Source organism: Furipterus horrens, unplaced genomic scaffold, assembly GCF_987537825.1.
Source record: "Furipterus horrens unplaced genomic scaffold, mFurHor1.1.pri manual_scaffold_16, whole genome shotgun sequence".
NCBI lineage: Eukaryota > Metazoa > Chordata > Mammalia > Chiroptera > Furipteridae > Furipterus > Furipterus horrens.
This window is the reverse complement of record NW_028327186.1, coordinates 3,013,602-3,041,579: the sequence shown is the minus strand read 5'-3', so window position 1 is coordinate 3,041,579 and position 27,978 is coordinate 3,013,602. Positions and strand designations below refer to the sequence as shown.

The 27,978-nt window shown below is 45.1% G+C and overlaps 1 protein-coding gene across 1 annotated transcript in view; it reads left to right on the top strand.

The window, feature by feature from the left end:
- The window catches only part of TJP1 (tight junction protein 1), a 79,837-nt gene that overhangs the window by 37,052 nt on the left and 14,807 nt on the right, over positions 1–27,978 (top strand). The window contains exons 6-21 of the mRNA XM_090263564.1: positions 1,829–1,932; positions 2,503–2,671; positions 3,461–3,608; positions 11,038–11,177; positions 12,033–12,138; positions 14,273–14,423; positions 16,301–16,409; positions 17,398–17,617; positions 17,898–18,082; positions 18,184–18,279; positions 21,253–21,335; positions 22,211–22,421; positions 22,725–22,825; positions 25,543–25,893; positions 26,221–26,460; positions 27,087–27,953. Of these exons, the coding sequence (XP_090119690.1) occupies positions 1,829–1,932; positions 2,503–2,671; positions 3,461–3,608; positions 11,038–11,177; positions 12,033–12,138; positions 14,273–14,423; positions 16,301–16,409; positions 17,398–17,617; positions 17,898–18,082; positions 18,184–18,279; positions 21,253–21,335; positions 22,211–22,421; positions 22,725–22,825; positions 25,543–25,893; positions 26,221–26,460; positions 27,087–27,953 (3,281 nt within the window). The remainder of the gene's footprint in view (positions 1–1,828; positions 1,933–2,502; positions 2,672–3,460; positions 3,609–11,037; positions 11,178–12,032; positions 12,139–14,272; positions 14,424–16,300; positions 16,410–17,397; positions 17,618–17,897; positions 18,083–18,183; positions 18,280–21,252; positions 21,336–22,210; positions 22,422–22,724; positions 22,826–25,542; positions 25,894–26,220; positions 26,461–27,086; positions 27,954–27,978) is intronic.

The following is a 27,978-nucleotide window of genomic DNA, read 5'->3' as shown; positions in this document are numbered from 1 at the left end:
TGTGTCCAGTGAATGCATCCCAACTTCCCAAATATGCTCTTTAGTGCCCTGCTTCTGCCTTTCTCCACCCCCACTGCTCTCAGCAAGCTGCCATCCTGTGTTCTTCCAGCTTCCCTGAGGCGTAATTGATATTGGATATAAGTATGAAATTGTGTATTTCTAGGTGTACAACGTGATCACCACAATCAAGTTGATTAACACATCTGTCATCTCCCATAGTTGTCGCGCGCGTCTGTGTGTTGAGCACCATCATCTCTGGTGGCCTCATTGCGTGTCATAAACTAGTCTCCAGATCCCTGTTAGAGGATTCTGCAGTCGCTCACAGAGGCGATTCTCTGCAGTGCTTCGCCCCTTGCCCCCCGTCACCTTCTCAGTCCCAGCCACCCTGCGCCATGACTTCAGCAGGCCTGCCGAGGCTCTCCTTCACATGTTCTTGCGCCTTTGTTTTTAGCCATCTGTCTTGTCCCCTCCCACCACGCAGACACGCACGCACGCACGCACCCCAGCCCCTGGCTTAGTGTGAGTATGTCTCCGCAGCGGTCCGTAGGCCCACTGCAGCTTGAGCCCAGCAGCGCTCCCCAGCGAGGCTTGCCGGGCCCTGCGCTGCCCCTCGGCCTCTTCGCCACGCCGGGAACGGCCAGGCCAGCACCCCCCTGCTGACCTGGGACGCGCCTCTCTCCTGTGCTGCCTTTGGGCCGTAGTTCTGTGTTTACCCAAGGAAATACTCGGAATAATGAATGAATGCGTACCCAAGGGATACTTTGGCGTCACCTCTGTATTGGTCATTTGTAACTTCTAAATCGTGACTACGGACAGTGTTTTCCGTACTCCTCGGTGGTATAACTGCCGTTTCTAAAGCATGTCGTCGTTTGCCTTGGTCCCCCAGAAAGTCATTCTCTGTTTTTCATCCCGATTCTGTGCCAACCCGTGAGTACTCAGTGCGTATTTGCCGTAAGTTAAACTGTAACTGGTGTAACTTTTACAAGTTTTGAGTAGCCGGTCTGTTCACTTACATTAAAGGGTTTTCTGTTTCCCATCTTGGTTTTTCTTTTCATGCAGTAAGACTCAAGAGTCCTTTCCTCCCTCCCGGCAGACTAGAAGCAGTCCTTTCTCTATTGACATTTTGTTGTAGTCATTGTTCTAGACAGTTTCTGGCCACCCCGGTAACTTCCTCAGCCGTGACCAGCTCCCTCACCCACGGACACGGTTACTGTGGCCTTGTTCTTGGATGCACGACTGGTTGTTGAAAGGGACGGAGTGGCATCCTAACCCCAGCCCAGAGCCCCCTGTGGGGCTCAGCCTTCGTTGGCTCTGCTGCCCGGTGGTACGCGCTGATCAGTGCGCTTGTGCACGTCTCTCCAGGGTCGGGGTGTTAGGTCAGGAAGAAATCCTGCTGCTGTAGGAACAGGGAAAACAGAAACAGTACACATGCCTGGTAATGCTAGTCATCACTCAAAGCGTCCACCTTTCCGGAGTCTGTCCACATCTCATCCAATTCGCTTTTTGGAATTATGTTCCTTAAAGCTTCTGAGAAGCTGGTGGGTCAGGGCCACATGGACAGAAGTGGTCTTCTCTTTGGGGCGTGCTCCCTGCCAGGAGAACGGGGGCATGGAGTGTCGGCCTTGTGTCTGAACCCTGCGCTTGCCTCGGCTTTTGCGTGCCCACGGCAGACGTGCTGGCGAGGAGGGGCAGCACCGTCTGCCCGGTGACGCAGAGGGACCTCTCCTTATTGCTCACAGTTAAACCTCTCTGTGCAGCGGTGACTCGTCGTGTAACTATTGGAGTGTTTAGGATCGTACCCTAAAGCCATTTAAATATATTATTTCAGAATACGGTCTCCGACTGGCCAGCCACATATTTGTGAAGGAGATTTCACAGGACAGCTTGGCAGCGAGAGACGGCAACGTCCAGGAGGGCGACGTCGTGCTGAAGGTGCGCCCTTCCCCTGCTCGTCAGTGACCTGAAGCGGACAGCGCTCGTGGGGCCGTGCGGCTTCTGCTGCTTTTGGAGCAGTTTTCCAACAAGAGTTAAAAGCCAGTGTCTGGGGGCTGGATAATTTGCCATGGTCCACTTTTCTGCGTCAGCGCTGGTGCCTGCCTTTATGGCGCAGCGTCGTCCCGAGAGAGTGGTCGCGGCACGTTTGTGTTGGTCGCTGGCAGGAGCTGCGCTGTGCATTTGTTTTTCTTATGCAATAAGTGGTTTTCACCGCTGCTCTCGATATTATTGAAATGTTTATTTTGTTATTTTACTTTTAACTAATAGAAAGTGCCAGGCTTTTGGGGAGGAACTAGGGGGTGCTAGTTTGGGTTTTCGGACAAGAGTAAGGGTAGTGAAGAGCCGATTGTTTCAGGAAGGAGGAAGACGTGAGTAATAGAAGGGTGAAGAGCCTGCTTTGTGTTTTACCGCAGGCCGGGGAGCAGAGTAGCTCTTCCCGTTCAAAGGCAAGTAAACCCCTGTATTTCTGGCACACCACTTTACCCTGCCGTTTCTTTTCTGTTGCAGATAAACGGTACTGTGACGGAAAACATGTCACTGACAGATGCAAAGACGTTGATAGAAAGGTCTAAAGGCAAGTTGAAAATGGTGGTTCAGAGAGACGAGCGGGCCACCTTGCTGAACGTCCCCGACCTTACTGACAGCGTCCACTCTCCCAACGCCTCTGACAGGGACGGTGAGTGGCGTCCTGTGGGGAGAGTCCCTTTGAGTGACCTGTTCCTGCAAGGGAGAAGTTTTCTATAAGCAAGCCACCTTAAAAATCTCAGAACTACAAATACATATATGGTTTATTTTTTCCAGTTTTATTGAGACATAATTAACATACATCAATGTATGAGTTTCCGGTATATGGCATGATGCACTGATTTCCATGGACTGTGAAATGATTGCCTCAGTACGTTTAGTTCATATCCATTGTCTTTAGATACAATGAAAAGAAAAGAAAAAACAAAGACTTCTCCTTGTAAGGAAAGCTGTTAGGAGCTATTCCCTGAAAAGCTGGCCTGCACACAGCACACCAGGGTTATCTGTAGTGACTGTGTGTGTTCTGCGTGACTTCCCTGGCAGTCACCTCCCTTGTAACAAGAGGTTTGTACCTTTGGGTCGCCCTCTTCCAGTTCTCCTCCCACTCCCAGCTCTGGTAACCACAGATCTGACCCCTTTTTCTGTGAGTTTGGTGGGGTTTGCCTGAGTCTGCCTGTAAGTGAGGCCGTACAGTATTGCCTTCCTTGGTCTGACTTACGTCACCTAACGTACTGCCTTCAGGGTCCATCCACGTTGTCGCTTGTTTTTCCTGTGGACAGCGCACCGCTGCCAATCAGCGGCCGATGAGGTCACCGCTCAGATCAACCATTCTGTATGAAAATGTATCTAGTAGCTTATCTTCACTATCGTTGGAGTACTTTACACAATATTTCATTATCTCATGGGAAAATCAACGGCACCCTTTTATTTTATTTAACAGACATTTCAGAAATTCAGTCGCTGGCGTCAGATCATTCTGGTCCCTCACATGACAAGCCTCCCCGCCACAGCCGGTCCCGATCTCCTGACCAGCGGTCGGAACCATCTGATCATTGCAGACATTCTCCGCAGCAGCCAAGCAACGGCAGGTAAGCCCCCTCTGTCAGAAGGAAAGAGTCATGTGGACTGGGCGTGTGTTTCCGGGATTGCCTATGAATAAAACCAGGAGATAAATTTCCTTTTGATTATTCGTGATTACGTCTGTTTTTCTTTATCAGTTTAGCTATTTCTTTTCTTTATAAAAAATTGTGTATTCTTACATGTTTAAACTTCAGTCACCTTCAGAGTACTTTCCATTTGGTGCAATACACCTATTGAGACATTTTTTTCCACTAAAAACAGTTTTTGAACTTGTTGATTTTGATGCCGTTTTGTGCTTCTGCCATTTTTGGTTTCACCTCTTCCACATCAGCAAAACGTTTCCCTTTGAGGACTCATTCATCTGTCTGGATGAGTATTTCTTCTTTATATCTTTGTTTGCTGGACTTCCATGCAGTTTGATTTTCTGGAATCTCTGGTCGTCTCCAGCTTTGAGGCAGTTGTATTCCTTCTCAGTTGTAGAGGGAGATGCAGCGTGTCTGTCTAGGCCTCCATCCTGGCCAGAAGTCCCAGTTTAGGTATTTCTTATCTAGAACAAGAAGTCAGTCAAACTTTTCCTTAAAGGGTCAAATAGTAAATATTTTAGACATGTGAACCATGCACTCTCTTGTCACTCCTCAGTTCTGTCTTTGTAGCACAAAAGTAACCGTAGACACATAAATGAATAGGCATAGCCGTGTTCCAATAAAACTTAATTTATAACCCACTGCATTGGGAGATATTAGCAAGCTTACATGCTGTACTGCTCAAGAAAGTTAACTACAATAGGAGTCCTTTACTGAACAGATGAACCTGGACTTTGTTTTTCCTTTTAAAAATACACTGGTATTTATGCCAAAGGGTCTGCTATCTAGCAGTGTGGAGTTTATGTTGTCTTTGGGGTCACATAGACCTTTGAGAATCCGAACAAAATGACAGCCCTTATCTCCGGAAAAATGCCCATGTACATATACATGTACCATTGTACATACAGTTTCTGGGCATTCCCAGGGCTTGTCGGCCACCAGCTGACCTGTGGTTTGACAGCAGCCCACGTGCAGGTCTGCTGGAGACACCTGAAAATTCGAGTCCAGAGCTGATCAGTCCAGGATTAGATGCCCTTGGGGACTCAGGGCGGGCAGCCCCAACTGCAGCAACCCGTTCCTCTCATCTAGAAGCCATGCTGGTTTCAAGCAATTTGGGCATGAGTTTCTTTTTTTAAAAAAAAAAGAGAGAGAGAGAAACAAAAGAGATATTCTTCAAAAATTTGGCCACTTGTTTTTATTGTAAGCAAATTCCAAATCTTAGTTCTTTTTGATCTTGGCTTTTTTTTTTTCCATTTCGATTTCCTAAACACTTGGCATCTGTAACTTCCACTTAAAAGTTGAAAAAGTTTTTAAAAATAATTAACTTTTTTTGTATTAGGATGTTTTACTTTTCTTAGCCACTTTAAGTATTCTCATGGGTGACACTAGTTATATGCAGTTTTTTTAATAAAAATACAGAATCCTGGGCCCTAGTTCATCTGAGGTACAGACAAGAAATACTTTCCTATTTTTTTAAGTTTCTGATATCATTCTTTTCTTGCACTTCCAGATTTAGGAACTTCTGGTTAGAACACATAGCGTGAACTGAGGAAAAGAAAGTACTGCAGCTACAGAAGACCAACCGTCTTCATTATTCTTCCCGAGTTTTTATGCTGGGGATTTAAGTCCTAAATATTCAGTAACCTTCCTATAGACCAGATGTGAAATAGTGCCGGTTGCTTAAAAGTTTCACTTCTCCCCAAAGTTCACATTAAATCCAAATAACTGATGTTTTCATTTAGAAGGTGCCCTGCATTTATAACAATAAAATCCTAGTATAAAAAACACTGCAGGACCTTCCTACAGTCTTTTATTTTTGTTACTTTGTACAGATGACTTTGTTTTCTAAATGTTATTTAAATTGTTTTTATACAGGTGATGCAAAAATGACTTTTTCTTTCTGAGAAAAGTTTCAGTTTAGTGTGTAAAGAGGTCTGGCTTGGTAAAAATCTCTGGGTTTCTTTATATTTTGAGGCTATGTAGTTATCTGTTGAGAATAATACCTTCATTTTGTCAGAGGCAATAGGATATAGTAATTTCTCTGGGCGTCAGAGCTAGACTTGCTGGGTTGAATTCCAGCCTGTCATTGGTTACCTGCGTGACCTTGAAACCTCTCTGCCTTGGTTTTCCCATTTGCTGTGAAGTGCGCGTGGTCATACACTGCGGAGCTGAGTTGTGAGAAGTAAATTAGTCATCGCAAAGCGGACACAAACGTTGGCGGCTTCTATTAGGAGGAGGAGTGTCCCTCCGCCTCTGCGAGCAGTTACCGTTTGCCAGGTTTCCTCCTGGAGGCAGGTGAACTTAGCTGGGAAGGGGCGAGGAAGTCCAGGGTGTGCAGTTCACAGCAGAGGTTGGTGCCAGGATGAAAACTCCCGGCTTTTCAAGTCTTGGACGTTACTGGTGTCACGGAAGGAGGAAAGCAAAGGTTAATTGCTATTAAACCTTCAGGGGACAGAAATGTACAAAGCATCCCATTGTTGCCATGACCTACTTAGGTTCTGCTTCGTTATGTTCTTAGAGAGCAGAAGGTGTGTGGACAGAGTTCTGGGAAAAACACGCGAGCTTGTTTTTTCGTTATAATCAGCCGAGCAGCATACCCTCACTGCTCTTAGCAAACCCCAACCTGTGGGCAAATCCGCCTGCTGCCTGCTTTTACAAATAAAGTTTGATTGGAAGCCGGCCTGCAATGACGTAAATGAGAGGTTGCAGCAGAGGGTGCGTGGCCCCTAGCACCATGCACAGGAAGAGTTTGCCAGTCCCTCGTCTGATATGTGAAAATGGTTTTGTTTCTAAACTAAAAAAACAACGTATGTGTAGAGAGAACGATTGCCCTGGTTTTCTGTATACTTGCTGCTTGTTTTGTATTTTATTCAGTATTGCCTCAGAGCCTCAGATCCCACTTGTGCCTGTGTGAGAAAACAGTGTTGATATGGATTCTAGAACGTTTTAAGTTATGTAAGTGACTTGCTCCATAATTCCATTAATAGCACAGCTCTCGATCTGCACGTATTGTTGAATAATGCCCCCATCTTTTGGTAGCTAACAGAAATGCACTAAAAGGAGCAGTGATTTTTCAAGTTTCAATTGTATGAAAAATTTCAATAGAATGATGTGAGTTCCATCATCTGAAAGACTTTTTAAGCTATAGTAGTTGTATGACATGGAAGAAAGGTGAGAGACGGTGTGGTATGCAAATGAGTCCCGCGTGAAGCAGCGGCCCGAGCTTTGTGGCGGACGGGTCAGGGGCCGGGCCGCGCCGCAGAGGACGGGCTGTTGGTTGTCGCTGGGGAGGACATTCGGATTAAAAGTGGGGAACCGATTCTGAGTTATCAAGATCTCGTTATCATTAACGTCCACATTTTAAATTTAGAAAGTTTTGATTTAATTACAGGAAAGACAAAAATAAATTGAAATGTTTGTTTTGGATCTTTATAAAGCAAGTAGTTTAGTCTGCATGTTGCAGAGCAGCAGAAATCTATAGAACTATTAAAATTATGTAATTCTTTAATCTCGTTCTCATTTATAAATATATTCTCATGTTTAAAAATACCATTTGCATTTTTTTAAAGCAAAGAATGCAGGGAGAATTTACTATTTTATACTGCCCTTTATATTCTGAGGCGCCTAGACCAGTTTGGGTGTAAAGTTTAATTGTAGTTATTTATTCTTAGACTAATTGTGAGATTTTATTAAGCAATGGCTAAAATTCTTGACCTTTTATCATTTAAAAGTGTTACATTCTGGTTTGAACTGGAAAATATCTTTGCTTTTAAAGTTTTTTTCCTAAAAGACTTCTACATAAAACATGCAGCTCATTTAATATAGGTAATTTAAAATTAGAGCATACCCCCCAGCATAGTTAAATGAACATGAAAATAGGAGCTATAAAAAGTGCTTATGTTTTATCCTTTCAGGAAGATAATAGAGAAGAATCTTTTTCCTGATAAGTGACTGCTAATTATGTGCTTTCAGAGAACCAATTGTTTAGTTAGACTTATATTTTTAAATGTTATTTTGAAATCAGCATTGTTTTAAAATATTTTACTCTTTAAATATTTAAATTGTGATCTTTGTAAGTAATATGTAAATAATTTCTCAAACAAATCGCAATATTAGAGATAAATCTAAAACGCCTCTGGACTACTGTTTGTCTGCTTGTCCCTCCAGGGCGACGCCTGCTGCCTGTTGGTGGTGCCCGTCTGTGTGTGTGAGGCGTGGGCCTGTGTGTGCCCGCGTGTCTGTGTGGCTCTGGAGGGAGGGTGTCCCGTCGTTCTTCAGCGGTGCCACGCAGTGTGTGTTCTGTCGTCTGTGCTGCTTCTCCTGTCGTCTCGGGGCTGTGTGCGTGTCTACATACAGCTCTCATTGTAACTTACTTAAGTATTTTAGTTTTATTTGCAATTATAAAAGCAGTGTGTGTTTATTAAAATAGGTCCTGTCACCAGATCCACCTCACCCCAGTTCCCACTCCTCTTGAGTTAAGCCTTTCTTTATATACAAACATTCAGCATCAGGTATAGAGTTTGTGTGTGTTTTTTAATAATTAAAACGGTCAGGCTCTGCACGTTATTTCTCAGCTAGTTATTTTACTTAACACTACAAGGTGATCGTTTCCCAGCTTATTTTTTTGATGAGAAACTGCTTTAATTTGGAAAGTCCATTTTTAGGTCTTCGCCTGTGTAGACAATGTTGCATAATCACCCTTGTTTCATGAATTTATAAACAGGGCCCCTTTTTAATTTCTAAAGTCATCAAAGAGGGTGTTGGTGTTAACTTTAAAATGGTCACGGACAGTATTGTACTGGATTACTTTTCAAAAGTAAACACCACTCTTGTTTCTCAGAATTCCATGTTTACCAGTCTGACGGTTGCATGAGCCATCTCCTTGTTTTAACTTGACAGTTTCCTGACTGCTCGTGGAGCTGAGCATCTTCATGGGGTTGTGGACCACTGGATCGCGTCCTCAGACTCTTGCTTGGTTTATTTCTGTTGCTCATTTTCCTCTTGGGTTGTTCTTTATTTATTTATTTTTTTCATCAGTTAGTTGTAGCTCTTTCTGTGAGTGTGTTGCAAGTATGTCTTCATGATATCTTGTACAGTTAAACATTTAATCCAGTGAAATATTTTTCTCTTTTGTTTATGGCTTCTGAATTCTTATCTTGCTTATTTAGGGCAATCTCCCCCAATCTAAGATTGTACAGATTTTCTCTAGGAATTTTACAGTTTGTAGTGCTACTGTTCCTGGGTTTTTGTTTTGTTTTGTTTTAATTTTTATCTGGTTGTTGAAGATATTGAGAAAAATCTGTGATTTTTGAAAATTAATTAGTACTCTCTTAATTCAAGTAATTTTTTAGTATTCTTTTATACTCACTAAATTTTTCCCCAATACTTTAGGCCCACTATCTCTTGGTTGTATCATCCGAGTCTTCAATATGATGGTAAATAACAGTAGTGTGGGTGGGTATTGCTATGCCGTTATGGTTTTTAGTGTAAATATTGTCAGCATTTCACTCTTTAATACAGTGTTAGCTCTTGGTTTTGAAAAATGGTCTCCTAATCATCTGTATTGCCTGTTTGCTTTATTTGTTTTTTATTAGGAATGACTTGAATTTTTCACATGCCTGTTTTACTAATATTAACTTTTTCTTTAATATTTGGATGTAATAATGAATTTTGTGATAGATTCCTAATGTTGAATGAGCCATGAACTCTTGAAATAACCCTGCTGTGGTCATTGTACAATAATTTTTTAATCATTGCTATATTCCCTTGGCTAGTACTTTGCTTAGAATATTTTCCTCCATTCATAATTTAAAATACCTATTTTCTCTTTTTGTACTGTCATTATCAAGGTTTGGGTGTTAAGGTTCTGTTAGCTTCAGATCGAATTGCTGATCTACAGAATGTTGAAAACTTTTAAAGATGGGTACATGAGATTTTCGTGATACTATTCTGTGTTACTATGTATGGTTGAAATTTCCCGTAATACGTGTTTAAAACTGAATTAGAGACTTTTCTGTATTTTCCTAGGGTCAAGGATAATAGAATAGGAATTATTTTGTTTTTCAGAGGTTAGGAGGTCTTGACTCTAAAACCTTCCATACCTGATAACCTTTTTAAATTGTAGATCTTGATTTATGTTTTTATTTGAGGTATATTTACTGGCCTCTTTTTTAAAAAGTATATGGATTTCCTTGGTTCAACTTTTATAATTTCTGTTTGCAGTGGGGGCGGTTATTGTTGATGAACATTTGGTTTTGTTTTCTTTGTTGCTAATAGAACTGATATCAAAGTTACTTTTTATAAATGTCTTCTTAGAAAGATACACATTTCTGTAGGATAAATGTAGAAGTGGAATTAATTACAGGTTATTGGATGTTTACATTTTTTGTTTTGATAAAGAGCTGCCAATTTACCTTCACATTGTTAACCCGATTTGCACTTGTTTTGACTGTCCTTGTGTGAGTCACTGTTTCTCCGTGGGTTTCCCTGCAGTCGGTGTTATGTGAAAGCTCAGGAGTGATAGGGTGGTTTCTGCTGATGTGAACCCACGTTTCCCTAGTTGTTAGTGTGGCAGAACATGTTTGCATGTGTGTGCTCTCCTTGTGTGTCCGTTTTGGTGAATTTCCTCTTTCTAGTATTTACTCATCTTTCTCTTGTGTCTTGTAAACTGATTTATAGTTTTTATATATTTTAAATGTCAAATTCTTACATACATTAAGTCTAAATATACACACACATTATATAGTCTCAGTATTGAACCGTTATAACATGTTAGATCTCAGTATGTGATATTGCTAACATTCAGCTGTTTGAACTAAAAACCCCATTTCATTTGGTTTAACGCAATACAAATATCTTTACCAATTATTTGCATCCATTTTAACTTTTTACGTGGTCACTTTTAATGATATATCATGGCTTTTGTGCATTGAGTCTGTCTTTTAAAGTTCTTTATTTTCAATGATACAAATTTTTAATAAATATTTTATGTTTAGGACTTTATCCCATCTGAAATGAATTTATGTTTTTGTCATTGACAAGCATAGAGAGCTAATGTTTCTGAGTCTGTGGACAGCTGTCCTCACACTGTTAAAGACAGCATGTCCCCTGCAGCACCTGCACACGGCTGCTGTGGTAGCCTGGGCCGCTGCGGGGGTGCTGCCTCGTTTCTGTTTTGTCACGCCGGTCTGTTTTCTGTTTCTCTGACGGTACCACTCGGGTTTTAATTACTAGTGTTTAATAATATTTCGAGAGTTGTTAGAGCAAGTCCCTTTTTTTTTTTCAAATTTTTTTCAAAATTGTTCTCTTACAAATGGTTTTCGAGCTTATGATTTTTCACTTTATGAATGTATAGTCTCCGGAGCAGAGAGGAAGAGAGAGTTTCTAAACCTGGGACTGTGTCCACTCCTGTAAAGCACGCAGATGATCATACACCTAAGGCGGTGGAAGAGGCTATAGTGGAAAGAAATGAGAAGCAAGCACCCACCCTTCCAGGTAAGACAGCAGGATACGAAGTCCAGAAGACATTTGCACTCAGACTGAAGTATTTGTCAGGGCTTATGGGAGGTTTAAAGGATGCTGCTACTACTGCTATTACTACTATTATTGTTACTACTGCTACCTGTATTTGAATTTTTCTGTATTTGACGGAAAAGGTTGGCATGGGTCAGTAGGCATGGATTTCTTTTTCTAGGTAGAAATTATTCATGGTTTAAGAAAAAGAATTAAGTGATTTGCTTATTGAAAGTGTTATCATAAACACTTACAAAGTATACCTTGTGGAGCTGTGTGTGAGGTTAGACTTAAGAATCTGCGAGGCTTCAAGATCTGGTTGCTTCAAAGGCCTGGGGATTTTGTGGTTCTGATGTCTGTTTGTTCCTTGTCTCAAATCTTCCTTTTGATCTGGTTGTTTAGTGGCAGGAATGTGGATATTAAAAAAGATAAATTTTTACTGCAGGGAAGAAAGAAGGTGCTGACGGCCTTGACAGAAATGTTGATTCTCACACATTCTTATTAACACATTGCGTACGGGTGGCGAGAATTCTCGTCATTTCTGAAAGACATTTAAATACTGGGGTACACAACATGTTAAGAATAGATTTTTCAGACCTAACAGCTGGCTCTGTGGAAAGCACAGGTGGTCGTGTAACACACGCACTTGTTACAAAGACATCAGAATCGATAACTAAAGTGCACTCTGACACACACCACATACATGTTCCTTACCAGGTGCTCTGAACTTAACATATTCTGCAGACATTTTTGTTGGTTTGCTTCACTGGTTGCTTACATTATTATTCCGTTTGGTAATAAGTGATTTCTATACAGTTTAACTACTCTTTCTTTTAGAACCGAAGCCTGTTTATGCTCAAGTTGGACAACCAGACGTGGATTTACCTGTCAGTCCGTCGGATGGTGTCCTTCCTAATTCAACGCATGAAGACGGGATTCTGCGGTAATGCGATTTTAAACTTGTGTTGTCTCCTCTGTCCGGTATTAAGCGTGATTTAAAGTGAGTTTGGTTGCAGACCATATTGCGTATACTTTTAAAAATAGTGTATACTATTAATACTATGATTAGGGGTTTTAAAAGTTTATTTATATGATAGAATCAGAGATTGAGAACAACAAAGAAACCTTCTGGATGTTTACTTCTTTCTTACCACCATCTCCTACATAGTTCTTAGGTCATGAATTAAAAAACTCAAAAATTGTTTTCTTGTAAGACATCAGATTTTTCACAAGCTTTCTAATGCCCTAAGCATTTAAAAAAAAATATATATATATATGTTTTTATATATACATACGCGCACACACATATACATACACATACATATATATACATAGTGTTTCTCCATTTCAGCTTTAATTGGCATTAACATTTCGGTGAGATGGCTGTTTATTGTGGCCTGTTCCGTAGCATCCCTGGCCACTCACTGGCAGCAGCACCCCCACCCCCACCCCCATCACCCACAATGTTTCCAGACACTTTCAGATGTTTCCTGGGAGCAGAATCACAGCTGGTAGAGAACCTGTTCTAGATTAGTTAGCACCTCTAGGGGTTTATATTCTGTACCTTTTATGACTTCATATTTTATGGTTGATGGGATTGAGATGTAAATTTTGTGAGCAGACTTCAAAGCATTTTAATTATCAAATTAGTTTTCTGTTGCCCCCCTGGTGAAAGGGACCTGACGTGACGCCGTGAGACTGAGCCTAAAGCTGTCCTCGAACAGTGGTTTTTCACAGACAGCTTTACTGGGGGAGGCAGACTACGTGACCTGCGCTTGCTTTGTGAGGCGCAGGGGGGGTCCCGTGTGGGAAGAGCGCTTCAGCGCCGGGGCCCTAAGGACTCCGAGCTCTCTGTGCACTGGGTTCGGAGGGGAGTCTGTTGAGATGAGCCCTGGGCTCGCTGGAGAAGGAGGATAAGCTCACAGCCACGGGCTGCGCACCCTGCACGGCACAGCAGGGGCCCCCGGCCCTGGCAGCGCATGGCCCCCTCGCACCCGCCAGCTTCCAGGGGCAGGCCTGGCGGGGTGAGTCCGGGCGAGGGGCCCGTCGTGACCGCCTTTTCAATCCCGGAAGCTGCAGTGGTCTTTGGGGGGTTAAAGGGCTGGATTTCCTCTCTTTCCTCAGCTCATCCTTTCAATCATTTGAATATTTTTTCTTTTTAGTTAAGAGTCTATTAGTTGCTAATCATTTGCTCAGTGTTACTTACTGAATAAAGAGGAAAGGGACTTTTTCTCTACTTCATGTCAAAGGGGGCAAAAGAATGAGAGGGTTATGGAGACCCAGAAGGGTCGTTTGTAGTTACGCATGGAATTTGTAGTTAATTACCCCAAGGGTAGCCTGTAATTATGACCTGCTTCTGCCCAGCCATTCCCCATGGCACTGCCCTTCAGTGTGGGGCTACATTGATTCCTTCCCATTCTCTAGCCTGAAAGGGGCAGAGACTGAATATGGGGCTACCCCAGAAACGCTGAGTGATGGGAAGATGTTGACTGCAAATTCAGAGGGGCTGCGGAGTGCGTGACCTTTGTGGCCTCCCGAGGGCCCACCAACTGAAATCTCAGATGCACGCTCCGTTGGCTGTAGCGATCGCAGTGCGTGGGCCTGGTTCCAGCTCCGGGGAGCCAGGACATTTCCAGTAGATTATGCCTCAGTTTCTACCTGTATAAAAGCAGTACTTCTCAGTTATTCAGTAGAGATGATAATGGTATGGACTGGGTTAATAAAAACGAGGAGATTTTTTTAGGCATTGGAAATGCTCCCCTGTATATATCCAAGACTCAGAGTTGGGAAACGTTGTTTTTATAAAGTAATTTTGTAAATTAGGATGTAAAGTAGTATTTGCATATTAAACTTGGATATTTTGAAACTTATTTTGTTAATCTGAAAACGAAAATGCTATTAAATCTGATTTGGAATTCTAACACTAAACTACATTTTATTCACTGAATTAGTGGTGGGGGGGAAGTTCAGAGAGGATGGTCCTCTGTTTCATTCTGAATGTGGTTTTCATGGTGGCAGTTTGCTCTAACATCTCAAACCTCTCTTCACTGTTTCAAATGAGATATTTGTTTCCACAGGCCCAGCATGAAATTGGTAAAATTCAGGAAAGGAGACAGCGTGGGCTTGCGGCTGGCTGGCGGAAATGATGTCGGAATATTTGTAGCTGGCGTGCTAGAAGACAGCCCCGCGGCCAAGGAAGGCTTGGAGGAGGGCGACCAGATTCTCAGGGTATGTCGGTATCCCAGCTCCTGGGGCTTGCAGGCATCCGGCTGCGCAAACCGACTGCAGTGAGGAGAGTGTAACCCGTGGCCCGGTCTCCGGAACCAGTGAAGCCTTCCAGTTAGGGATCCGTTGGGTCTTGGGTGTGCTGGCCTTGCCGTGTCCCATCCCCGCGTTTGTGCTCATTTACTGCTGCGTTCTGTCGTTCTGTGCAGTGCGATGCTTTGCTCTCATTTTAGTCATTGGTCACAGAACCTCCAGTACAGAACGCATTAAGTCCCAGAACCCTGTAATATGCACATTTTTTTAGTTTAACTGCCGTGAGCCACAACTTACCGGTCGGCCAGCATCAGGGTTGCTCCCTGATGGGAGTGGTCTTCACCGCCGTCCACACAGCCCTCCGGGCCCTTCTGTGCCCGCTGATGGCTCAGGCGCGGGAGGCGGGCTTCCTGCGGGCAGGCGTGTGAGCTGTGCTCGCTCCGACACCTCACCCCACGCGCGTCAGGAAAGCCCTGTTTAGATGCCGTCTACCAACAGGGTCTTTGTTCTTTCCTCCTCCTTAATAGCAGCGTGGCCAGTAGCATAGGAACATCTTCACCTACCTCTTCTCTTTTTAAAATATATCCAAACTCCTGGTAGATGGGCTGTTTCAATCAGAAGATCAAATCTGTCAAGTGTGAGTGTCTGCATCTGCTCTACTTCTCCCCTTCGGGTCGTCGTTGCCCCTCTGTTGTGACCCTCTGCGCGCAGGCTCCCTCCTGCCCGTGTCCTGGCTGCGGGCTCCCGGCCCAGAGTCTCGCTGGGCATGTGTTTCTCTTCCCCTCCCCCCGGCTCTTCATCGCTCCTCCACTGTCTCATTTCTCCTTTTGCTGGGGAACCTGTCGAGTCCCTCCCCGGCTTTCTTTTCAGCCAGTGAGTAGACTGGCTTCCACCTTGACCGCTACCAACTTTGAACTTGTGTGGGCCTTCACGGGTCTGACGCCAGCGGCAGCCCTTGCTCTCCTGTGTTTCTTCGCCGTGTGGGAAGGTCTTCAGTTACCCTCCTCGAAGTGCTTTTTTCTTCCTTGGGTTCCACAGCGTAGCCGTTCCAGCCCTCCGCTAACCTTTCAAATTCCTTTCCTGTCTTCTGTGATGATTCTTCTACGCTTGAGGGAATCAGGGCGTGCACCATGTTTTAAAAATAGTTCTTAATGGTTGATTTTTATTGTTCACCTTTTCCTAAATGCGGGAAATGTCTGAAAGATGGAAAGAAGCACATCTACCTGTAATTCTGCGCATAGTAGCCAGTGACGTGTGGACGAGTCCACGCTGGTCCTCGGGGCTCCTGACACAAGAGACTGGCAGCCTGGCAGCCACTGCGCCTGCGCCCGGCACACAGCTGCTCCCCCACACACAGCTGCTCCCCCACACACAGCTGCTCCCCCACACACAGCTGCTCCCCCGCAGGCGCCGCAGTGCGCACACCAGTTCTCTCGTCTCGTTTCCTTTCCGCTGCTTCCGCAGAGACCGGGAAAGTAGGGTTCTCTGCACATTCACAGAACTTACCGTTTAAAATTTTAAAGTCAAATGTCCCAGTAGTAAATATTTGGAATTAGAAATTGTCTTTTGGTCTGAATTGGTTAGGTTTTGCCGTGGGCAGTCTTTAATGTCAGGATGCGTGGTGACTGCCCTTTAAGTGAGCCCTTTACTCACTTTATTTACTTGGTTTCTCCTTGTTCTAAACTACAGTATATTCTTTTCTCCAAAGTAAAATCAATTTTTTCCTCTTAAAGTTGTGGTATTTCTAAGTTAGGTAAACTCTTGAGAGTGTTTGTTCCCTGTGTAGATAAATATTTTTGTAATCTTCAAATATGGCCAGCGGTAATCTGTGAAATGCATTTTAACAGGTGAACAATGTCGACTTCACAAATATCATAAGAGAAGAAGCCGTCCTCTTCCTGCTCGACCTCCCGAAAGGGGAAGAAGTGACCATATTGGCCCAGAAGAAGAAGGATGGTGAGATACTGGTGGAAAGTGGAGAGAATAAACCTGTAGAAATGGGACTTCAGTAGGGATTTTAATTTCAGTTTTTTAAATAAATCTGTCAAGGTTGAGGGATAATTGACTTTGTTAATCTCATGCAGGGTTTATTTATTTTAAGTCACTAGGGGCCCACGATCTGACACTGCTGATGAGTAGCACAGCAGTAGGACCGACTGGCCTTCATGGCTTTCTACTGTAAATAGGATGCTCTCGGCCCCAGGACAAGGCACAGAGAAACCCCGTTTGTTCGTGGCCGTCAGAACCACACAAAAGTATTATGGGCAGCTTCTGACTTTTGTACTAATGTTTTCTAGGCAATACTCTCTGGTGTTTGCAGCATTACTTCAAGGGAATGCCTGATCTTCTCTGTGCTTAAACTGATACGTTGTTCGTGTAGAACGGGGTTCCTCAGCCTTGGTAGTGTTGACACTGTGGGTTAAGTAATTCGCTGCTGTGGGGCCGTTCTGTGCACGGTAGGGTGTTTAGAGGCATCCCTGGCCTCTGCCCACTAGATGCCAGTAGCCCCCCACTCTCCTCCCGACGCCCACAGTTACAACAGTCAGAACTGTCTCAGGTATTGCCAGGTACTGGCTTTGGGGGTCGGCGAGATCGCCCTCATCTGAGAGCAGCTCGTTGGGAAAATGGGACATCCATAACTCAGCGGCACTAAGTTAGGGGGTTCACATGGACAGCGCGTGTGGCTTTGGCCAGGCTGGTGAGCTGTTTGTGCATCAGTTTGTCACCTGCAAAGTGCTGGTGCTGAGAGTTTGCATTTCCTGAGGCATTGGTGACATACTTGAGACAGAACACTCACAACAGTGCCCAGCAGTTCTGTGTTTGCTGCACACTGCTGTATTTGTCATTGTTAATATTACCAACAACCTCTTCACACGTGTATCCTGCTGAGGTTCATTTCTTATCCCACTAGCTTTTGATAATGTTCTTGTCTGGATTCTTTTAGTTTATCGTCGCATTGTGGAATCGGACGTAGGAGACTCTTTCTATATTAGAACCCACTTTGAATATGAGAAGGAATCTCCCTATGGACTTAGTTTTAACAAAGGAGAGGTGTTCCGTGTCGTGGATACCTTATACAACGGGAAACTGGGCTCGTGGCTGGCTATTCGAATTGGCAAAAATCACAAGGAGGTAGAACGAGGCATCATCCCTAACAAGAACAGGTACGAATGTTGGTGTGCTTCTCAGAGCAGATTAAGTAATAAGGACAGAAGATTTCAGTCTCACTGGGACATTTTGGTAATGCAGAGAATTAGTTTTCATTGTATTCATCTATCTGTAATTGACTTAGTTGTTCAGACTCCTTTATTTTAGTTTGACTGTTTAAGATGTAAACTGCATGTGAGAGTCTATCCAGAATATTGACATCTTGTTCTTTGTGTGTGTCTTTCCATTTTGTGTTCTTAAAATGCCCTTACTTTATCTTTATCTTCTCCTGTCCAGAGCTGAGCAGCTGGCCAGTGTACAATACACACTTCCAAAAACTGCCGGGGGAGACCGTGCGGACTTCTGGCGATTCCGAGGTCTTCGCAGCTCCAAGAGAAATCTTCGGAAAAGCAGAGAGGATTTGTCAGCTCAGCCAGTTCAAACGAAGTTTCCAGCCTATGAAAGAGTTGTTCTTCGAGAAGGTGGTTTATCTTCTACAGACTAACCTCATACCCTTAATGTCAATATGCTTAAGAAAGAAAACTTATAAACTCTGCGACCTTTCTTTTTAATTTCTCCCCAGCTGGATTTCTGAGGCCTGTAACCATCTTCGGACCAATAGCTGATGTTGCCAGAGAAAAGCTGGCAAGAGAAGAACCAGATATTTATCAGATTGCAAGTAAGTAGCCTCAGTACTGACTTACGAGGAGGCAGGTGTTTCTTCACTAGTCACTCCTCTGGTGGCTGGGTCTGACCCATTCCCTTCTGAGAAGTAAAACTTTGTCAAGAGAGACTTTGCAGTTTTCTCAGCTTACTTAGAAGGAGACCTGAGTGACTGAGTCCTTGTTCGCTGAATGGCCTTTAGTAATAATAAGATTCGCGATTGCCGAAGCTCTGGGCTTTGTAAGAAAGCTGCCCCACAGATGATGTCGCTGAATCCCGACAGAATCACATGGCGTAAGTGTTCCTGCCGCAGTGGGGCAGCCGGAGCCGTAGGCTGGTTGGGTTGGAACCACCCGGCTCTTCAGTCTGACCGTCCCTGGCGACACCTGCCAATGAGTCACGCGGCTCGGATTGGAACCCAGCTCCTCCTGGCCCCAGCCCAGTGCTCTCAGTCATTAAGCCGACAGAAATACTCAGATATGTGAAAGGGTCATAAAGTCGTGACTCATGCTGTCAATTATTGCAGACGTTTATAGTAAGGGGGAAGCATAAATATTGAGGGTGTGGTGCTTTTTGCTTTTGTTGCACATTCTTTCATAGTTGCGTGTAGCTTGGCTACTCTGGCAGTTTACACAAACTTAGTTATGGCCACTTTAGCCTACATAAATTAACTTACATTGCATAAATTATATATGAAAACATAAACTTTATTTTTTAATTATAAAGTATTACTCTATTTAGAAAAGTTAAAAAATTAATTTTGATGTATATTATAATGGCCCTAAATTTTACCCTATTGTATTTCCTTCCCTCTTTCTCACCTTTCATAGGCATACTTGTGTGAAGTTTTATATATACTGTTGTAAAAGGTTTATACTGTTTTCCTTCTTAATATCAATAGTAACTATTTTGTTATCTACTCTGCAATTAATTTTTGTTTTGATCAGCCTTCTGTTGTTTGTGTAGTTTAAATTTATATTTCATTACTGCAAAGGATGTAGAAATCTGCCCATATTTTATTTGCTTGGTATATTTTGCTTTGTTTTCCAAATGACGTAACTTCTAAAGGATAGCCTTTCCCATATTTATGGTGACTCTCTTGACAAAATTCCCAAGGACAGGCAAGCATGAGCCACAGGACATGTGCGCTGTCTGACCACCACTGCGGCGGCCACTCTCGCGGCCCCCAGAGGGCTGCGCCCGCCCTGTCCCCACTGGCAGTGTTCCGAACGACCCGAGTGCTGATGTGGGGGATCGACCGTTGCCTTATGAAACTCCTTTTCATTTGGTTGCTGGTCAGGTTTAACGAGAGTATTGATTTTCTGAGACTCAAAAGGTTTCCAAAGAAATAATGGTAAAATTTGAGCAAGTCAGAAAATGTTTATTTCTCATTCCCCGCTCAGTTCATTTTTTTCCAGAAGAGGTCTGTGTTTGGTCATCGTTTGTAGATAACATTTTGCCAGAAGTGGGTGGTGACCTCACCCAAAACCAAGCGCAGGGTTTTGAAATGTAGGGAAAGCGAGTGTGAAAACTTACAGAGCGCTCTCTACCTTAAGGAGACATTCCTTGGTTTAATCGGGCTGAGTCTTCAGCGAGACCCTTACGAAAGGGATTCAGGTAGCTTAGTTACATTTATTGTCTTTGAACAGAATGAGAATCCTTGGGTTTAGGAATTAATAGTCTTTTCTCCAACCTGAACTCGCAGCTGATCTCTCTCCTTTATTCTCGTGTGTCCACCAGACGGGAGACTGTGCCCTCCTTGCCTGTGGACCTCAGTCTCATTACCGAGAATCACTCCCCTCCCCCCGCAGTGTGATGTCCCTTTCCCGCTTCCCTTGTCACCAGAGTCACAAACACTGTGCCTTTTTAGTGAAGAACTTCACGTAAATCGGACCTCTGAGATTCTTGGTTTGACATCGGCCCACGTTGCAGCTGGCAGGTGACACACCAGTAGGGAGGGACAGGTTGCCGCTGTGAAGCCACAGGCCGTCTCCCAGTTACAGGTTAACGGCCTTCTCTGCTTCCCGGTTCACGCCAGCCCAGAACGCCCCGGCCCGTCTGCTGTAGTGTTGCTGCCGGTGGCGTTATGGGCCTGCCCGGGTGCTGCCCTCAGCCGCAGGGGTGGGTGCAGTTTCTCTGTGTGCCACGCATGCAAATACCACCGTTGCCTCACACGTCAGCAGTGGGAAGGTTGGGAAGTGGAGCCCTGCCAAGCCATGTTAGAGCCTTAGGTGAAAGGAAAAAAGCCATGCGTTTCTATGTACACGCCTCTGTGTTTTCCTACTGGTTAATTTTTTTCAAGAACAGGAAATAGATTGAAAATTTTTGCAAAACATGATTATGCATATTAAAGCTCATTATTGTAAGTCTAAATATTTTATTTATACTGAACACAGAATTTATAATTTTATTTTCCTGGCCTGAATGGAAGCAAGCTCAATATTGTATTGTAAATCTACTTTTTTATCTCAGTTCCAGTTGAGAGAATTACCGTATTTGACAATTTCTCTTACCCAAGTGACAGTCTTAAGTAATTTTCATTTAACTTCCATTTCCTGATTCTCTTTGAAATTTTGGTATGTTGTTTATTGTAGAGTATTCATTTTGATTTTTTTGAACTTACTGTATCCAGATATTACATGATTACTGAGGCCTCGGGGGCACCCCATTAAACTGTGCGGCTAAGGCAAGCACCTCACGTGCCTCCTCCTAACCCCAGGCATTATGGGGAAGCATTGATCTTAGCCCAGTGGCTCTCATTCAGGGTGTTTCCGCCCACTGGGGACATTTAGCCATCTGGGGCCATTTTTGTTGTCTTGGTGGGAGCAAAAGGGAGGTGGGGGCCAGAACTGCTGCTGAATAGGCCGTGGTGCACAGGACTCCCACAGTAACTGTTACATGGTCCCCATGGCAGTAGTGCCCAGTAGTTGAGAAACTGCTCTAACCAGTCGGAATTGATGTTTTGTCTCTGTCCTGACTTCATGAATAGAAAGTGAACCACGAGATGCCGGAACTGACCAGCGTAGCTCGGGCATTATTCGTCTTCATACAATAAAGCAAATAATAGATCAAGTAAGTTACTAAAATTTGACCTATTTCATTATAAGCCGTGAATGTTGTATTTTTGAACAGGATGAGGTTGGATAATCTGAAAGTAGAAAGCAGTTTTTACCTAAAATTATTATTGGTGTGCCATATCAGATGCCGTTGTAATGATCACCTTCAAGGGAATAGTAGTACATGCATCAAAAGATGATTTTTTGATTACCATAAAAATATAATATTCAAGCGTGTTAATAGATTGTGTTTATGTTGCAATAGTACCGTTCCAATGGCACTTCGATTTCTGTGGTAGGGAATCTGTTTTTACTCTCTAAGATCATGTCAGGAACATTAAATTGTTATACATATGATCAGTCTAATCCAGCGATTTTCAACTGGTGTACCTCAAGAATTTTTACATGCAATACCTGACTAGTCAGGGCACTGACCTCTTTTCCCTTAATTGTCACATAAAGTGACAGCAGCCGACACAACAGAGCTGTGCTGTGGGAATGAATCAAAATTATACCTATTTTTTTGTCAGATCAGCAAAAAAATATATTTTTTGGTGTGCTGCAAAATTTTAGTAATTAGTTTATATGTGCCATGAGGTGAAAAGGTTGAAAATTGCCGCTCCGACCAAACACAGATAGTACGGTCAGCTTGCAAGTTATTGGGGCTGTCTTAAAAGTGAGCTGGTTCAGCGTTGTTTTTTCCTAACTTGAGCTAGAAATTGAAATTGAATAAACTTCTGATGACAAATTTTCTAACACATGCCCCTGAGACATGGGAGCACACCTGAAAGTCCGTTACCATTGGAATGTAGTTTAGGCTGTGACTTTTTCTGTGATGATTTTTAATTAACTGTGCCTTGTATCCTTATTTCTTTTTCTTCGTGTCTCTAGGACAAACATGCTTTATTAGATGTGACACCAAATGCAGTTGATCGTCTGAATTATGCCCAGTGGTACCCAATTGTGGTGTTCCTGAACCCCGATTCTAAGCAAGGTGTGAAAACAATGAGGATGAGGTTATGTCCAGAATCTCGGAAAAGTGCCAGGAAATTATATGAGCGGTCTCATAAACTTCGTAAAAATAATCACCATCTTTTTACAAGTGAGTATTTTAAAGGCCTTCTTTCAGCTTATATATCTGGGCAGCAGTATGTAGGCAAAAAAAAAATACTGTGTTGTTCCAGTGCTAAACCTTACATAACCTTGGCCTGGACAGCTCCCTGATGCACTGCAGGTACCATTCGGTTGGGAGAAAACGTTTAGTGCCAGAACAGGAATCGCAAGGCTGTGTCCTCAGACGCCACCTTTCGTGTGCTCGGGAACGGCCAGGGAGCCAGCAGGGCTCAGGGACCTTGCCTCGGGGCAGTGTTCTAGCTGCAAAGCCATGTTGTGCGTTTCTTTTCAGCTACAATTAACTTGAACTCCATGAACGACGGTTGGTACGGCGCCTTGAAGGAGGCAATCCAGCAACAGCAGAACCAGCTGGTATGGGTTTCCGAGGGAAAGGTAAGAAATGTCCTGTTGTCTTTCAACCTCCTTGACTAAATTATACAACTAACCAGAGATTTTTGTGTTACTGTGTTTTCTGATTGGTTAGGTTTTTATCGTTTGTACGTAGGGGCTCTGAACGTCGTTTTTGGTAGCAAGCCGGTCAGACGTTTTCCCAGCTGTGGAGTCACCACCTCAGTGGTGGTCCTGGGAGGGGGCCCTGACGCTGTATCCGAAAGGGCAGGCTGAGTTCGGCTCTGCCGCGTCTGCCTGGGGGGTGACTTAGAACTGGCTGCAGTGTCCTCTGATGGTGATAATGGGGGTTGCTGGGGCTAGATGAGTGTTCCCCGAAAGCTGGCCTCAGCCCATGACGTCAAGGGCTTGCTGTGAAGAGAGGAGGCTCCGCAGGCAGTTGAGGGGCCGGGGGGTGGGGGGGGCACTGCTGCCTCAGCCTCTTGACTGGAACAGCGTCCCATTCCCCCCCCATGTGTTCGTGAGCAACGCGTCTTGCGGGCGCGTCCCCAAATCCTTGCCTGGGGATTTTATTTCCTCACGCAGCACCTGTCTAACGTTCTTACAGCATAACCTGCAAGTGTTGGACAAAGCAGTGCGTCCTTTCGGCTTTAAAGCTTTAGTTTACGTACATCCAGACGGCGAGCTCGGAAATGCCTCATTCTGCCGTCGGGCTTCGTGGTCTGAGCGGGATCGTTCACGGGAAAGGCCCGTGCATTTTGTTGGGAGAGTTAATGTTTCTCAAAGTATACCGTTGGAGGAACCCTTTGGTTTTACTGTCTTTTACCTTCGGATCAGTATAATATTAATAGGCTTTGGTTGCTAGGGAAGGTTGAGAATGTCTGTCCTTTTATTTTGTTCTTTGCATTTCTTTGTTGGCTTGGGTTGTGTTGTGTTCGCCCCCCTGCATGGCCGCCTTTTTCCTCCGCCTGGCTGTGGGTGCAGGCGCTCTGACCGTGCATGCGCATGCTCACGGCCACCGTCCCCTGGTCCTGAACACACGTAGCCGCTGCTGGCACAGATGCTAACATGCTTACACCCGGGGTCGGGTCTGCTGCTCCCACCCGTGGCACAACATCAGCACCCCAGGGTGGGGGACGCTGTGCATATGAGATCTGTCAGCACTCTGAGGAATGACATACCAGCTGGGACACCTGGGAGAGAAATCAAGGCAGGAGAAGCCACTGCACTACAGCCACGTGCTCTCACCACTTGTGTGGTCCTGGATGGAAGGCTCTCGGCCCTCCTCATGCGCATCCTCTGTGATAGCACGACTCCGGTCGCACCCTCTGTCCGGGAGACCGTTACAGCTTGTGCTGGTGTTTCCTGAGATGAAATTAGCTCATAAACCCACAAAGCATACTGTCTGCCTACCTGAGAGGTTTTTTAAATCCTCAACACTTAATTTTTTGTCATTTCTCTGTGATTGTTTCTTTTCTTTGCTTAGATTTAAAAATAAAGGTCTTGACTCCCCAACTTTTTATGTGAGAAAAATAGGTTATTTATTATAAGGATATATTGCTGCATTTTATAAATCAGAAAAAGTTGTTACTATTTAAATCAAGATTTATCCCACACTGTTCCATTCAAGTATATTTTACCTGAATAGATTCTTAAACTAAAACCACTTCATTTCACTTTGACTTTCCTGAGCTAGCTGCTTTGATCTAATTGCTGTGAAGAGTTCCTTTGTGCAAATCTGATACAGTCCTGTATGTTCCCTACTAAACCCAAGAAAAGTCACCCCGATCCTTTCTTCACACGTAGGCATATGCAGCCGTGGTTCTTGCTCACATCTGCGCTTCATACCACAGCAAAAGCTAGGTGCGTCGGTGAATTTCAGGTTACTCTTCCCTGGGCCTGAAATACTGCCTGCTGGGTTGCAGTCTTCTGTCCTTCAGTTCGTGCCGATATGTAAGGAACATTGTCTGAAGTTTGGGTTCCAGATCTTTCAGCCCTTGGCCCGACTGGGCACCGTGTCCAGGCAAGCTCTCGGGGGTTGTTCTGCTTCATCCAGGACCTGGTTCCAGATTAGTGGCTCTTTACTTCCCTTTCCCTCACATACTTCTCCTTCCTTTCTGGTCTGCTCCGAAGACAGAGAAGACTGCTAGCCACAAATCAGCTCTTGACGACTCGTTCGAGAGAAGCATCACTGCTGTCCCCCTGCGCCGTCCCCTGGCTGCTACGGCTTCGACAGACAGCAGGAGGCACCGGTCAGGGAGGCAGCCGGCACACAGGCGGTGCTTTGCCCCGTGTGTGACAAAAGCTCGGCTCTTCCGCAGCTTGAACCGCGGCGCTTCTTTCCCTGGCTGTCCTCCTGTGCGTGTCCGTCCGTGCGTCTTGTTTCTGTGAGCGTGGTGCGCTAGTGCTCTCCCTCTCCCCCTCCCTCTGGGCTGGCAGGCTGGGGACCCACTAGGTTTTATGACCCCGAGTGGTGCCGGGATCCCTTCCCTGTCTTCTGGGCCGGGCCCCAGAGCCCCCGCTTGATCCTGACTGGCCATCGGCCACCGTTTCGTTCATCCGAGCCCTTTGGGGCTCAGAGCTTGCTCTGTCTGTCTGCCCGTGTGCTTGTACAGTCTTCTTGACCTTTCCTCAGCAGAAGTTTCGGGAACTAGGTGACTTCTTCAAAGAAAAATACCCTTTTCAACCTCCCTTATAAAGTAAAGGCCATCTCTTAAAAGAACTGCTGAATAAATTTTCCAATTTACTTTTATTTGCCCCAGGCGGACGGCGCTACAAGCGATGACCTTGATTTGCATGACGATCGCCTGTCCTACCTGTCAGCCCCGGGTAGCGAGTACTCAATGTATAGCACGGACAGTAGACACACCTCTGACTACGAAGACACAGACACAGAAGGCGGGGCCTACACTGATCAAGAACTAGATGAAACTCTTAATGACGAGGCGGGGACTCCCCCGGAGTCTGCCATCACACGGTCCTCTGAGCCCGTGAGAGAGGACCCCTCGGGAGTGCGCCACGAGAACCAGGCCTACCCCCCCTACTCGCCACAGGCGCAACCACAGCCCGTCCATAGACTAGACTCCCCCGGAGTTAAAGCAGCCTCTCAACAGGTAAGCAGCAAGCACCGTGCGTTTCGTAGTTAGGGGCGCGCCACTGAGTTTTAGAAGGGTGACTGAGCTCCAGAGTATGTTCTGTCCTTTCTCCAGATTAAGAATTAATTTTTAATTTCAAGTTGGAAATACCAAGAAGCAAATACTAAACTGTGTGTGTTCATCTTACACAGCAATTTGCTGTGAATTTTCTTAAAAATGTAGGACCTAAAATCAGAGTTGCGCCATTCTGCACACTTAAAATGTATGTCTGCCAGCCACAATGAATGGCGGCGGGAAGTTAGCCGGAAATGAAACGCTATTTACAATATTTTAAACACTTCACAGAAAGCAGAAGCCTCATCTCCAGTCCCTTACCTTTCGCCCGAAACAAGCCCAGCACCGTCAACCTCTGCTGTTAATACTAATGTAAAATTAACTCAGGTCAGACTGGAGGAGCCCGCCCCCGCACCCCCCGCCCCGCACTCCGCACAGGCTGACTCTTTAAGAACACCGAGTGCCGAGGCAGCTCACGTAGTGCTAAGAGATCAAGGAGCTCCACGGCCGCCGCCGGCAGACCCGCCGCAGGTACCCCTGCTGCAGCGCCGCTCGCGTGCGCCCCCGTCCGCCGGCACGCGGTCGCCCCGGCCCCCGGCCGTGCTCCTCTGCTTCGTCCCCGTGGGCGTGTGCGCCAGATGCTCCGGGTCACACAGAGCATCTCCGCGGCGCAGCTTGCATGGCTTCTGGGCGTGTACTGGTGACTTGGAAATTGGCCTTCCCATTGGGGTTTTTGCTTAATAGTTTTATTGTTTTTATTTTGGGGTCTTCTGTATCTTCCAGAATTCCTTACCATGTCATTGCGACCCAGCATAGACATTTTTATGTTTTCTAAATTATGGTGTCAATTTCCTTTATGATTTTTATTTTCAGTGTGCAAATCAAGGGGAATCAGTGGTTTTAGAGCATTAATTTTCTACTAAACTGAATAATTACCTTTCACTGCTTCTTCATTTTATGTTAGAACATAAAAACCCTTAATTTGCATTATAAATTTTGAGCATTTATGTAAACTTGCTTTCTCCACTAATCTCTTTCTGCCCTGGTAATAAATGGTGGCACATACCATTTTTACATATTAAATCATAGTTTTATCTATTAAAATAGACTAGATTTAAAAACAAGCTTGTGTACTTACCCATGAATTTGTGACCCAGGTGTACAGGAAGGACCCCTACCCTGAGGAAATGGCGAGGCAGAACCATGTTCTGAAGCAGCCAGCTGCTGGTCACCCAGGGCAGAGGCCAGACAAAGAGCCTAGTCTGAGCTACGAACCGCAGCCCCAGTACGTAGACAAACAAGCCAGCAGAGACCTCGAGCAGCCCACATTCAGATACAACTCTTCAAGCTACACGGACCAGTTTTCTCGGAACTTTGAGCCTCGTCTGCGCTTTGAGGACCGCGTCCCTGCGTATGAGGAGCACTGGTCGTACTATGACGAGAAGCAGCCCTACCACCCTCGGCCTTTTGATAATCAGCACCCGCGAGACCCAGACTCCAGGCAGCATCCTGAAGAGTCCTCAGAACGAGGCTATTTCCCTCGGTTTGAAGAGCCAGGTCTGTCCTATGACAGCAGACCACGCTATGACCAGCCACCTCGAACCTCCACCCTGCGACATGACGAGCCGGCAGCTCTTGGGTATGACGTGCACAGCAGGTACAGGCCAGAGGCGCAGTCCTACCCGCCCGCAGGCCCCAAGGCAGCTGAGCCCAAGCAGTATTATGACCAGTACCCACGAGGTTACGAGCAGGTTCCATCACAGGGGCTTCCTTCCAAAGCAGGCCATTACGAGCCTCTCCACGGTGCTGCGGGGGTCCCTCCTCTGATGCCCGCCTCTCAGCACAAGCCGGAAGTGCCGCCTTCCACCGCCAAACCACTGCCTCCACCCCCAGCTCTGACTGAAGAAGAGGAAGACCCAGCCATGAAACCCCAGTCTGTGCTCACCAGGGTGAAAATGTTTGAAAACAAAAGGTCCGCGTCCTTGGAGAACCGGAAGGACGAGAACCACACGGCAAGCTTTAAGGTAACTGTAAGTGGGCCTGCCCTGC